This window comes from Neoarius graeffei, chromosome 2, assembly GCF_027579695.1.
Source record: "Neoarius graeffei isolate fNeoGra1 chromosome 2, fNeoGra1.pri, whole genome shotgun sequence".
In the NCBI taxonomy this organism is placed as follows: Eukaryota; Metazoa; Chordata; class Actinopteri; order Siluriformes; family Ariidae; genus Neoarius; species Neoarius graeffei.
In genome coordinates this window covers 111,448,404-111,462,513 of record NC_083570.1, presented here as the reverse complement: position 1 = coordinate 111,462,513, position 14,110 = coordinate 111,448,404, and the positions used below count along the sequence as shown (strand labels likewise).

Here is a 14,110-nt window from a genome sequence, read left to right as displayed (position 1 = left end):
GGTCTCATCCGTCCACAAAACATGTTTCCAATAGCCTTCTGGCTTGTCCACGTGATCTTTAGCAAACTGCAGATGAGCAGCAATGCTCTTTTTGGAGAGCAGTGGCTTTCTCCTTGCAACCCTGCCATGCACACCATTGTTGTTCAGTGTTCTCCTGATGGTGGACTCATGAACATTAACTTTAGCCAATGTGAGAGAGGCCTTCAGTTGCTTAGAAGTTACCCTGGGGTCCTTTGTGACCTCGCCGACTATTCCACGCCTTGCTCTTGGAACGATCTTTGTTGGTCGACCACTCCTGGGGAGGGTAACAATGGTCTTGAATTTCCTCCATTTGTACACAATCTGTCTGACTGTGGATTGGTGGAGTCCAAACTCTTTAGAGATGGTTTTGTAACCTTTTCCAGCCTGATGAGCATCAACAGCGCTTTTTCTGAGGTCCTCAGAAATCTCCTTTGTTCGTGCCATGATACACTTCCACAAACATGTGTTGTGAAGATCAGACTTTGATAGATCCCTGTTCTTTAAATAAAACAGGGTGCCCACTCACACCTGATTGTCATCCCATTGATTGAAAACACCTGACTCTAATTTCACCTTCAAATTAACTGCTAATCCTAGATGTTCACATACTTTTGCCACTCACAGATATGTAATATTGGATCATTTTCCTCAATAAATAAATGACCAAGTATAATATCTTTGTCTCATTTGTTTAACTGGGTTCTCTTTATCTACTTTTAGGACTTGGGTGAAAATCTGATGATGTTTTAGGTCATATTTATGCAGAAATATAGAAAATTCTAAAGGGTTCACAAACTTTCAAGCACCACTGTGTGTGTATATAGTGTTAGACATGTATTTCTAAAAATAAATTAAGGGTGACGCAAAACAAAAAAAGTTGCTCTTTTTTAAATTTATATTTATTTATTTATTTATTTTTGCTCAACGAACCCTTTGCTCAGCTGTAGCTCATAACTTTTGAAACCGGTTCTTTATGACCAGTATTTCAAGCTTCTCTGATCTTACAGACTGCTATTAGTCAAAATCAGTCTCTCCATGTGGGATAAATTAGGGATGAAATTAACTCACATTTAAAGTCTTTAATTTTCTGTAAAGCTGCTTTGCGACAATGTCTGTTGTTAAACGCGCTATATAAATAAACTTGTCTCAACTTGGCTTTCTGTGTACAGCCATGTCTGACGGTTCATGGCTGTAAATCAAGCCACAGCCCGCAGAGATTAACCCGAAGACATCTGTAACAGGTGTTGGTTATGGAGATGGAGTATTAGTTTGACTACGTTCATGGTAAAGAGGCTCTCAGAGGCCCACAGGAAGTGGTGCGGCACTATGTGCAGCTGTGTGCTCACTCATCACTCATGTATATGAACACGAGTCTTCACAAATTGTCATCTCTCAGCTGTTTGCACAACAAGCGAGCGCCTTATGTGCTCAGAAACGTGCTTGTTCATTCACATAACAGAACCACATATGGCGCAATTATTATTTGTAGTTTATCATGAACTATTGAGCTCTTTGTGTTCGGACAGAGAAAACACAAGACGGGCTGTCATGAAGGCATCAGTGTTCTTTCCCAGTTTGTAGCTTGAAACTGCAGTGAAGTAGAACACAGTGTAAATATCCGGATGTGTTGCGAAGATAGCCACCAACTGGAAAGACTTTGGTAGAAGGGCTGGATACATGCAGTGTAATTCTTACTTAACTTTTATAATGGTTTTCTAAAGCCTATAAACAGATCAAACACACTGGAGAGCACCGTAAAGCAGGATTATTTAACAATTCGAAGGGAAGGCGAATGTGAAGTGAACATCGGTGATTATTATACAGTACATACAGGACACTTTTTCCATGTGTTCTATTCCCTTCTCATGGGTTCCATTCATTTGGTTCGATAGCATGTGATATTGTTAGCATATCGCTTATCCTACGTGTATTACGTCACTCTACCCAATGAAGAATAAGCGTTGAATACGGTTTACGATATTGCATGGTTGTCAAGACAACATGATGCCACACGTCGGAGACGTAAAACTTCCGTGCTAGCGAGTGAGCGACTGTGAGAATTTGTAAACAGACATGGCTGCCAGGTTCACTTCGTTAAATACGGAAGATTTTGAGAGAATTTTGAAAGAGAAAGACGCGTTAAACACCTGAAAAGAATGTATAATAATAATAATAATAATAATAATATCAGCTGGCTTTTTTTCATAATATATCAGATATATTCTATTCAGCTAGCATGATATAGAACAAGTCGAAGACGATATTATTTAAGCCAATATTATTTAAAGGTGCCCTTCCACCAAAAATGTTTAATACTGGGTCTTTTTGAAATACCATAGTTCATTCCGAGTTGCATATGCATGCTGCATGTGAAAATGTAATTCTACTCCCATTCCCTGTATTAGCTTATGAAAGAAAACAGTTGGAAAAACGAGTGAATCTGAAAAAGCCCTACGAACTTATGTCACTTCAAAAATTAGTATTCATGGCCTCGCCCACCTTGGCTTGCCCACGGGAAGAAAGTTCGGATTTAAGCGCGAGGAGAGATAGCAGAGCCCATCTCGTCAGTAGCTAATGAAGAGGACCTAACAGCAAGCTGAAAACATGTCTGAACAAGTTCGTGCCTGTGACACATCGACACAAGTTCGTGGCAGTAACACATCAACGTTGCATTTCTTGCCCAAGATAGAAGAGCTGAAGAAGAACTGGTTGGAATTTATCTTTGGAACACCACCAGCGAAGTATAATGCAGCGTTAGTACTGTGTTCTGATCATTTCAACCACAGTGACTTTTCAAACTTCGGTGCCTTCAGTAGTGGTTTTGCTTCGAGGTTGTTTTTAATCCCTGGATCTGTGCCGTCAAGACGATCGACCACCAGCTCACAAGCTGTAAGTAAAACATGAACTTTTTGTTCTAAGGTTTTTGTTACAAAATAGCATGTTCATATTCTCCACGTTAGCATGCATGACATGGTCACAAGCTCGGCAGGGATGAGAGTTTCCCACTTTTTCTGAGTAAAAAACGACCTTTTTATATTATGCCAAATCCGTTGAGAATTTTTTTAAAATTAATTTCGGGGGGTTGGGATATGTTCCTTCATGCTGTTCAAACTTTATTAACTCCAACGATGTTTACACATTATTTGTAAGTTGCCATCTTTAGTCTCGTTTAAATCTCATTGAATGTGATGTAAAATTCGTGTTATCTACATTGTTATTGGTCAAAACATTGACGTCGAGACCATAATAGCCAATCAAAACAGTTTTTACAAAGGCCCTGTCCACACGGCAACGGATTCAGGTGAATCTGATAAAATTGTTTATCGTTTTGGCCTGGCGTCCACACGGCACCGGCGTTTTGGGTGCCCCAAAACGAAATCTTTTGAGAACGGGTTCCAGAGTGGAAAAATCTGGCAACGGCGCCGTTGCGAAGTCGTCTGGATGAGTAGAACGGATTTGTTTACGATGACGTCAAACCACATGACTGTGAGTGCTTCACGCCGGGTAGAAGTGTAACGAATTCGATGCGAGTTAGTTGTCAACAAATCAAACAATCCCACCAGCAAAAATAGGGAAAAAAAAGGAGCGATCTCACCTCTTCAGATGTTGGTTTAAGTTCGACAATACATTCCTCAAAAAGGGCGTAGAAGAACAAAGTAATCCATCAACATGTAGCATTCAATTTATTCCGGACCATTAAAGAATTCTGGAGGATATCAGAATGTTGGCGTACCGGCTTCCATCTACCCCCATTCATTCCTCTTTCCGCGTCTCCATTCAAAAAACGAGCACGTGATTTAAAGGGACTATATCCATAGGATAGGGAGTGAGAAGGTGTGCGCGTGTGACAGTGACAGGGAAGAACCTAGGCTCATGCTCGCCCTGAATTTCTCTTAAAGTGAAGGCAGAAGAACCTTCAGCGCCTGGCCAGGCTTTCTATGTATTAATTTACATAAACATTTTAATACGAAATATAAATGTCTTAGACAATAGATACTATTTTACGCTACTGACTAATAATCAAAACTTTATGTGGCTGATGCTACAGAAGAAGGGGTTTATGCGCATGCGTCATACTTCTTCTATTATCTCCGATGGGACCGTCTTACAGCACACGTAGAGGTGTGGCATGTGTATTGCATCATTTTCAGCAAGCGTTGCGTTGCCATATGTACCTGATATTTTACTGATCCGTTGCCCATGTGGATGCGATATTTTAAAAAAAAAATCTCGTTGCCGTTGTCGTGTGGATGTAGCCAAAGACACCCACATCCGCTTGTTCTGACTCGCTGGAGGTAGCGTCACAGTGCTGTTAGCCAATCAGAGGTAACACGTAAACATGTCATGAATATTAATGAGTAAGAGCTGAAATCCTGTCATTCTCTCCCCACCCACTCCTCCACCAAACTAGAACAGCCTGAAACAGGAGAACCACAGCATTTTTTTCACCAAAACCGGCTCACAGGGCATTCATTCATACTAGAGACCACCGCACAATTAATGAAAAAACGATGCAAGGAGACCTTTAAATAATAACAGAGATGAAGTCGAAGTTATTAATCACCAATATTCACTGAGCCTGAGGCGGATTTAGTATAAATATCAAAGTCAAAGTCCTTCCCGCGCCATGTCCTGGTCTTCCTAGGCAGTCTCCCGTCCCAGTACTAACCAGGCTCTTAAGGCGCATTAGGCCGCGCCGATCTCCGTTTCAGTAGCCCTTGGCCTCTCGCCTATTATACAGCTAAGGTTAGAGTGGGGGCTAACTGCAAGAGTTTGGTAACCGCAAGAGTTTGACTCCCCGCTCGCATCTGTATTGCAGCGCCTTGCCAGAAAAGAAGAAGAAGAAGAAACCTTTATTTGTCACATGCACACTTCAAGCACAGTGAAATTCATCCTCTGCATTTAACCTATCTGAAGCAGTGAACACACACACACACACACACACACAGAGCAGTGGGCAGCCACATTAGAACGCCCGGGAACCAGTCAGGGGTTCAGTACCTTGCTCAAGTGCACTTCAGCCCAAGGCCACCCCACGTTAACCTTTGGATTGTGGGGGAAACCGGAGCACCCAGAGGAAACCCACGCAGACAACATGCAAACTCCACACAGAAAGGTCCTCGCCGGCTGCTGGGCTCGAACCCGGAACCTTCTTGCTGTGAGGCGACAGTGCTAACCACTACACCACCATGCCGTCCAAGACAGCAGTAGGTACCACTTTTATAATGGTCTTTGATATGACCTGACTGCAAGAAGAACTCGTGATCTCCCAATTGAGAAGCGGACATGCTAACCACAAGGCCAGTTCGCGGTCACTAGTATAAATATACAGGTGATTATTTCTTCAAAAATTGTATTCAAAACATATAATTTATTTCAAACTTCAAAAGCAGCATGTAAATGTAATAAAAGCACACACAAACTTGTGTCACTTATCTCCACTGAGTCACATAAAGTACTTTTGTTTTGAAATCGATAAAATAAATCACCATTCCACCTTACCTTTGAATAATTTTAGACCAAACTTCGTAGCATCTTTAGTGCTTTTAGGAACAACATTTTCTTTCATTATTTGTAATTATCAGAGAACCCAACTTCATTACTTAAGTCAGAGTACAGATCCCACTGGTCAAATGTTACTCGGATACAAGTGAAAGTTGGACAGTTAACTTTTTACTTAAATTAAAGTACTGAAGTACTTGCTTTTAAAAATACTTAAGTATTAAAAGTACATTTTCTGTCAACACATTGTTGTATTATTGCCACAACGCTTGCAAAACCTAATTCCGTTACCAAAGACAGAAATGTGAATTCACAAAATGAACGCATGCTGTGCATCATGGTGGTTTAATGTTAAGCTAGTTAGTCAGTGACGCTCCACCTGACATGCTAGCAAACTCTTTTCAAACTTGAAATCATATTGGGTAGCTAACGCTACTAGAAAAGAAAGATTTCTACAAGATTATGCTGAAACATTTCTGAAAGGACTTCAGATAAGTTAACATTATTCATGTTTGTACATGCTAACTAACAGCGTCCAAGTTAACTAGCTATGTGTAAACGTTAGCCGTGGACAAGGCTACGGCAACTTGGTGGGCAAATCCATAGAAAGTCATTTGACTACCCAGACTGCATAGCTACGTTTGCAATGTTATCGCTAGCTCTAAAAGCACAGACAACTTCGTTGCAAGCTTTCTCTTGGAATAAAACATTTACAGACCTCAATATGCTTCCGCAGGTTGGACGGCGAGTTTTTGTAGGCCGTGATGTGCTCCGTTTTCGACAAACAAAGCAAACATTTAAAACCTTTAATCTTTAATCCTTTCAGAAAACTGAAACATGGGTTCTAGGTCTGGTCATGAGTGCGTGCGTTCTCCAGAAGAACCGCCTCCTTCCATTCTGCCATCAACTGATCGTGTTAAATAACGCTGCTGAGAAAATCACCGAACTTGATTTTATACAGTCTATGGACGTGACGTGACCCTAGTGATTACTGATCGGCTATCTCAGTGTCACCTGCGAAAAAAACAACCACGTTTTAGAAAAGAAAAGAAAAAAAACATCCACTTTCAAAGCCGCTTCATAGTAACGAGTAACGAGGACCTTGATAGAAATGTAGTGGCGTGAAAAGGAAAAGTACGACATTTGTCTTTCAAATATAGTGAAGTTAAAGTCATAAATTTCCAAAAAAATTAATACTCAAGTAAAGTACAGATACTCAAAAAGTGTACTTAAGTACAGTACTCAAGTAAATGTACTTCGTTACTGTCCACCTCTGGTAGTTATTCCTCATTTACAGTGATGAAATGATTTTGCCGAGTCGCTCGAGGTGATTATCAAGAAATAGTCCAAATTTCTCAACCAATCAGCTCATGAGATTTTCTATCATCAGCTCTGTATTTATACTAAAACAAATGATCTAGATCCATTATATGATCAAAAGGCTTTCAACTAAAATTTGTGATGGTCCAGTTTGATAAAATTCCATGGTTACAAAGATCTTGATAAGCAGCTAGCATGACTAAATGGAGAAAACCGTTAATCCTTAAACATTAGTGATTAGTTAACGGCTGTAAATAAGACGTCAATATGAAGTTTTTTTCTTTCCCCCATTGGTGCATTACTGCTTTTAATTAATGCTACCGACTCATATATAAAGGTGCGCAAGTGGCAGGTTTTTTTTTTAACTTTATGTTATTATTTTTGATTGTACCTGCCTGTAATATTTTCTAATAAACAATTTGTTGGTATGATTTCCCCAAAAAAATGCACAAATTAGTCATTTAATCTGCTATCATTCTAACCAGGATAAAGCATGAATAAATCAGTAAATATACCACACAGGTGTATGCGATTAACCAGTATAATCCCATGTTTATGAATTTGGGCTTCATATTCTCCTGTAACTTCTTTGTCCCGATGTAAACCTCTACTTTGAACAAGTGAGACATCCGTTTTAAACTTGAAGTCTTTGTCTTCAATTCAAATCACTTACTGAATTTTAGCTTGAAGCTGGATTAAACTATAGAGATATATTATCATTGCTTAGTACACATGGTTATACTGTATGGTTAAAGTTCATTCTGTGGATGCAGTCAGTTTAATTCATGATCAGTTACAGTACTGTGGACAGCTTTATGGGTAAGGATGAATTTATTGTAAGTGCATAGCATATGTTTGACATATGAGAAAGACAGATGTACATCTGATTATCAGCGATTTGTAAACCTTTAAATGATGAGCTGCTTTCGACCATTCAGCATCAGCATACAGACATATTCACTTGTTAAATTGATAACACTGACTCTCCAGTTCACGGTTTTGAGGAGGTAAATATGCAGCACTCATTATAGTGAGCCGGCTAGCCTGTTGCCAACAAAAGACAAATGTGGAGGCATCTGTTTTTGCACTTTGTAGCTTGAATCCACAGAGGTCGAAAATTATTCGATGCCGATAGTGCAGCATTATTGCAAGAGAATGTAAAATTATTGTGAGGGAACTAAAAATCATTGCATATGGAAGCCCTGAATCACAAGGTGAATTTATTTAATCACTAGATTATTATTTTTATTTAGACATTATTTTTACTTAGTCTCATTATTTTGACCAAGTTGGTATTTTGACTTAGAGACTAATTATTTGGACTTACTAAGTTGTTATTTTTACTTACTAAGTTATTATTTTTTACTTACTAAGTTGTTACTTTTGACTTACTAAGTTATTATTTTTTACTTACTAAGTTGTTACTTTTGACTTACTAAGTTATTATTTTTTACTTACTAAGTTGTTACTTTTGACTTACTAAGTTATTTTTTACTTACTAAGTTGTTACTTTTGACTTACTAAGTTATTTTTTACTTACTAAATTGTTATTTTGACTTACTAAGTTGTAATTTTTATTTACTAAGTTATTTTTTACTTACTAAGTTGTTACTTTTGACTTACTAAGTTATTATTTTTTACTTACTAAGTTGTTACTTTTGACTTACTAAGTTGTAATTTTTATTTACTAAGTTATTATTTTTTACTTACTAAGTTGTTACTTTTGACTTACTAAGTTGTTATTTTTACTTACTAAATTGTAATTTTTATTTACTAAGTTATTATTTTTTACTTACTAAATTGTTATTTTGACTTACTAAGTTGTTATTTTTACTTACTAAGTTGTAATTTTTATTTACTAAGTTATTTTTTACTTGCTAAATTGTTATTTTGACTTACTAAGTTGTTATTTTTACTTACTAAGTTGTAATTTTGACTAAGTTATTACAACCCCGATTCCAAAAAAGTTGGGACAAAGTACAAATTGTAAATAAAAACGGAATGCAATGATGTGGAAGTTTCAAAATTTTATATTTTATTCAGAATAGAACATAGATGACATATCAAATGTTTAAACTGAGAAAATGTATCATTTAAAGAGAAAAATTAGGTGATTTTAAATTTCATGACAACACATCTCAAAAAAGTTGGGACAAGGCCATGTTTCCCACTGTGAGACATCCCCTTTTCTCTTTACAACAGTCTGTAAACATCTGGGGACTGAGGAGAGAAGTTGCTCAAGTTTAGGGATAGGAATGTTAACCCATTCTTGTCTAATGTAGGATTCTAGTTGCTCAACTGTCTTAGGTCTTTTTTGTCGTATCTTCTGTTTTATGATGCGCCAAATGTTTTCTATGGGTGAAAAATCTGGACTGCAGGCTGGCCAGTTCAGTACCCGGACCCTTCTTCTACGCAGCCATGATGCTGTAATTGATGCAGTATGTGGTTTGGCATTGTCATGTTGGAAAATGCAAGGTCTTCCCTGAAAGAGACGTCATCTGGATGAGAGCATATGTTGCTCTAGAACCTGGATATACCTTTCAGCATTGATGGTGTCTTTCCAGATGTGTAAGCTGCCCATGCCACACGCACTAATGCAACCCCATACCATCAGAGATGCAGGCTTCTGAACTGAGCGCTGATAAAAACTTCGGTCGTCCTTCTCCTCTTTAGTCCGAATGACACGGCGTCCCTGATTTCCATAAAGAACTTCAAATTTTGATTCGTCTGACCACAGAACAGTTTTCCACTTTGCCACAGTCCATTTTAAATGAGTCTTGGCCCAGAGAAGACGTCTGCGCTTCTGGATCATGTTTAGATACGGCTTCTTCTTTGAACTATAGAGTTTTAGCTGGCAACGGCGGATGGCACGTTGAATTGCGTTCACAGATAATGTTCTCTGGAAAATATTCCTGAGCCCATTTTGTGATTTCCAATACAGAAGCATGCCTGTACAGGTGCTGGTCATATAATTAGAATATCATGAAAAAGTTGATTTATTTCAGTAATTCCATTCAAAAAGTGAAACTTGTATATTATATTCATTCATTACACACAGACTTATATATTTCAAGTGTTTATTTCTTTTAATTTTGATGATTATAACTGACAACTAATGAAAACCCCAAATTCAGTATCTCAGAAAATTAGAATATAACTTAAGACCAATACAAAAAAAGGATTTTTAGAAATGTTGGCCAACTGAAAAGTATGAACATGAAAAGTATGAGCATATACAGCACTCAATACTTAGTTGGGGCTCCTTTTGCCTGAATTACTGCAGCAATGCGGCGTGGCATGGAGTCGATCAGTCTGTGGCACTGCTCAGGTGTTATGAGAGCCCAGGTTGCTCTGATAGTGGCCTTCAGCTCTTCTGCATTGTTGGGTCTGGCGTATCGCATCTTCCTCTTCACAATACCCCATAGATTTTCTATGGGGTTAAGGTCAGGCGAGTTTGCTGGCCAATTAAGAACAGGGATACCATGGTCCTTAAACCAGGTACTGGTAGCTTTGGCACTGTGTGCAGGTGCCAAGTCCTGTTGGAAAATGAAATCTGCATCTCCATAAAGTTGGTCAGCAGCAGGAAGCATGAAATGCTCCAAAACTTCCTGGTAGACAGCTGCGTTGACCTTGGACCTCAGAAAACACAGTGGACCAACACCAGCAGATGACATGGCACCCCAAACCATCACTGACTGTGGAAACTGTACACTGGACCTCAAGCAATGTGGATTCTGTGCCTCTCCTCATTCCCTCCAGACTCTGGGACCTTGATTTCCAAAGGAAATGCAAAATTTACTTTCATCAGAGAACATAACTTTGGACCACTCAGCAGCAGTCCAGTCCTTTTTGTCTTTAGCCCAGGCGAGACGCTTCTGACGCTGTCTCTTGCTCAAGAGTGGCTTGACACAAGGAATGCGACAGCTGAAACCCATGTCTTGCATACGTCTGTGCGTGGTGGTTCTTGAAGCACTGACTCCAGCTGCAGTCCACTCTTTGTGAATCTCCCCCACATTTTTGAATGGGTTTTGTTTCACGATCCTCTCCAGGGTGCGGTTATCCCTATTGCTTGTACACTTTTTTCTACCACATCTTTTCCTTCCCTTCGCCTCTCTATTAATGTGCTTGGACACAGAGCTCTGTGAACAGCCAGCCTCTTTAGCAATGACCTTTTGTGTCTTGCCCTCCTTGTGCAAGGTGTCAATGGTCGTCTTTTGGACAACTGTCAAGTCAGCAGTCTTCCCCATGATTGTGTCGCCTACAGAACTAGACTGAGAGACCATTTAAAGGCCTTTGCAGGTGTTTTGAGTTAATTAGCTGATAAGAGTGTGGCACCGGGTGTCTTCAATATTGAACCTTTTCACAATATTCTAGTTTTCCGAAATACTGAATTTGGGGTTTTCATTAGTTGTCAGTTATAATCATCAAAATTAAAAGAAATAAACACTTGAAATATATGAGTCTGTGTGTAATGAATGAATATAATATACAAGTTTCACTTTTTGAATGGAATTACTGAAATAAATCAATTTTTTCATGATATTCTAATTATATGCACCTGTATGTGATGCAGTGCCGTCTAAGGGCCCAAAGATCAAGGGCACCCACTATGGTTTTCTGGCCTTGACCCTTACGCACAGAGATTCTTCCAGATTCTCTGAATCTTTTGATGATATTATGCACTGTAGATGATGATATGTTCAAACTCTTTGCAATTTTACACTGTCGAACTCCTTTCTGATATTGCTCCACTATTTGTCGGTGCAGAATTAGGGGGACTGGTGATCCTCTTCCCATCTTTACTTCTGAGAGCCGCTGCCACTCCAAGATGCTCTTTTTATACCCAGTCATGTTAATGACCTATTGCCAATTGACCTAATGAGTTGCAATTTGGTCCTCCAGCTGTTCCTTTTTTGTACCTTTAACTTTTCCAGCCTCTTATTGCCCCTGTCCCAACTTTTTTGAGATGTGTTGCTGTCATGAAATTTCAAATGAGCCAATATTTGGCATGAAATTTCAAAATGTCTCACTTTCGACATTTGATATGTTGTCTATGTTCTATTGTGAATACAATATCAGATTTTGAGATTTGTAAATTATTGCATTCCGTTTTTATTTACAATTTGTACTTTGTCCCAAATTTTTTGGAATCGGGGTTGTATTTTTTACTTCCTAAGTTGTTACTTTTGACTTGTTATTTTGACTTACTAAGTTGTAATTTTGACTTACTAAGCTGTTACATTTGACTGAGCTGTTATTTTATACTTACTAAGTTGTAATTTTGACTTACTGAGTTATTTTTTACTCACTGAGTTATGTTTGACTTACTAAGTTGTTATTTTGACTTAATGTGTGTTCACTGCTTCAGATGGGTTAAATGCAGAGAGAAATTTCACAATTTTGTGATGAATAAAGTTATGCTTTCTTTCTTAGCTGTAATTTTGACTTACTGAGTTGTAATTTTGACTTACTGAGTTATTTTTTACTTGCTAAATTATTTTACTTACTAAGTTGTTATTTTGACTTACTAAGTTATTATTATTATTTTTAAACCTTTATTCATCACATGCACACTTCAAGCACAGTGAAATTCATCCTTTGCATTTAACCCATCTGAAGCGGTGAACACACACACACACACACACTCAGAGCAGTGGGCAGCCACACCAGAGTGCCCGGGGAGCAGTCAGGGGTCAGGTACCTTGCTCAAGGCCACCCCACATCAACTTAACTGCATGATTGTGGGGGAAACCGGAGCAACCGGAGGAAACCCACGCAGACACGGGGAGAACATGCAAACTCCACACAGAAAGGCCCTCGCCGGCCGCTGGGTTCGAACCCGGAACCTTCTTGCTGTGAGGCGACCGTGCTAACCACTACACCACCATGCCACTTTTGACTTACTAATTTATTTTTTACTTACTAACTTGCTACTTTTGACTTACTAAGTTGTAATTTTGACTTACTGAGTTATTTTTTACTTACCAAGTTGGTATTTTGACTTACTAAGTTGTTACTTTTGACTGACCAAGCTTTTACATTTGACTTACTAAGTTGTTATTTTTTACCCACTAAGTTGTAATTTTGACTAAGTTGTAATTTTGACTTACTGAGTTGTTACTTTTGACTGAGTTATTTTATACTTACTAAGTTGTTATTTTGACTTACTAAGTTGTAATTTTGACTGAGTTATTTTTTACTTACTAAGTTGTAATTTTGACTTACTAAGTTGTTACTTTTGACTGACTAAGCTGTTACGTTTGACTTACTAAGTTGTTATTTTTTACCCACTAAGTTGTAATTTTGACTAAGTTGTAATTTTGACTTACTGAGTTGTTACTTTTGACTGAGTTGTTATTTTATACTTACTAAGTTGTTATTTTAACTTACTAAGTTGTAATTTTGACTGACTGAGTTGTTATTTTATACTTACTAAGTTGTTATTTTAACTTACTAAGTTGTTATTTTGACTGAGTTGTTATTTTTTGCTTATTAAGCTGTTATTTTGACTAAGTTGTAATTTTGACTGAGTTGTTATTTTAACTTACTAAGTTGTTATTTTGACTGAGTTGTTATTTTTTGCTTATTGTTATTTTGACTAAGTTGTAATTTTGACTTACTAAGTTGTTACTTTTGACTGACCAAGCTGTTACGATTGACTTCCTAAGTTGTAATTTTGACTGAGTTGTTATTTTAACTTACTAAGTTGTTATTTTGACTGAGTTGTTATTTTTTGCTTATTAAGTTGTTATTTTGACTAAGTTGTAATTTTGACTGACTGAGTTGTTATTTTTTACCCACTAAGTTGTAATTTTCACTTAAGTAATTTTATTTTGCACTGGTTGAGGTTCAGCTTCAGGTCAAGAAAGGCTCAAGAAAAGAAAAAAGAAAAGAAATCTCATCGTGACCCTTTCGGGTCTCAGTAGCCATAACTCAGTATTATCCGTTATCTGTCGCCGCTTATCCTGTGCAGGGTCGCAGGCAAGCTGGAGCCAGTCCCGGCTGTCTATGGGCGAGAGACGGGGTCCACCCTGGACAAGTCGCCAGCTCTCAGTAGCATTTGTGCAAAATGCAAAACGTGTCTTTTTGTTTCCGAAGACAGAAATTACACGAATGAATTGGGAAGTCTTCTGCTTCAGGGTGTTCCCCTACTACAGACCTGGCAACCCTATCAGGCGCCATTTTGAGCACGTGTGGTTTCGGGGCTGCGAGGTGAAACAGTGTAACATGGCAACCCTGAATATGCAGGAACAGGAAGGACATATGA

The 14,110-nt window shown here is 38.3% G+C and overlaps 1 protein-coding gene across 1 annotated transcript in view; it reads left to right on the top strand.

Annotated features, from left to right (window-relative positions):
* Window positions 1-13,956: 13,956 nt before the first annotated feature.
* Window positions 13,957-14,110, top strand: part of thrap3b (thyroid hormone receptor associated protein 3b) — a 65,162-nt gene continuing 65,008 nt past the window's right edge. The window contains exon 1 of the mRNA XM_060904475.1: window positions 13,957-14,065. Within this exon, the coding sequence (XP_060760458.1) occupies window positions 13,957-14,065 (109 nt within the window). The remainder of the gene's footprint in view (window positions 14,066-14,110) is intronic.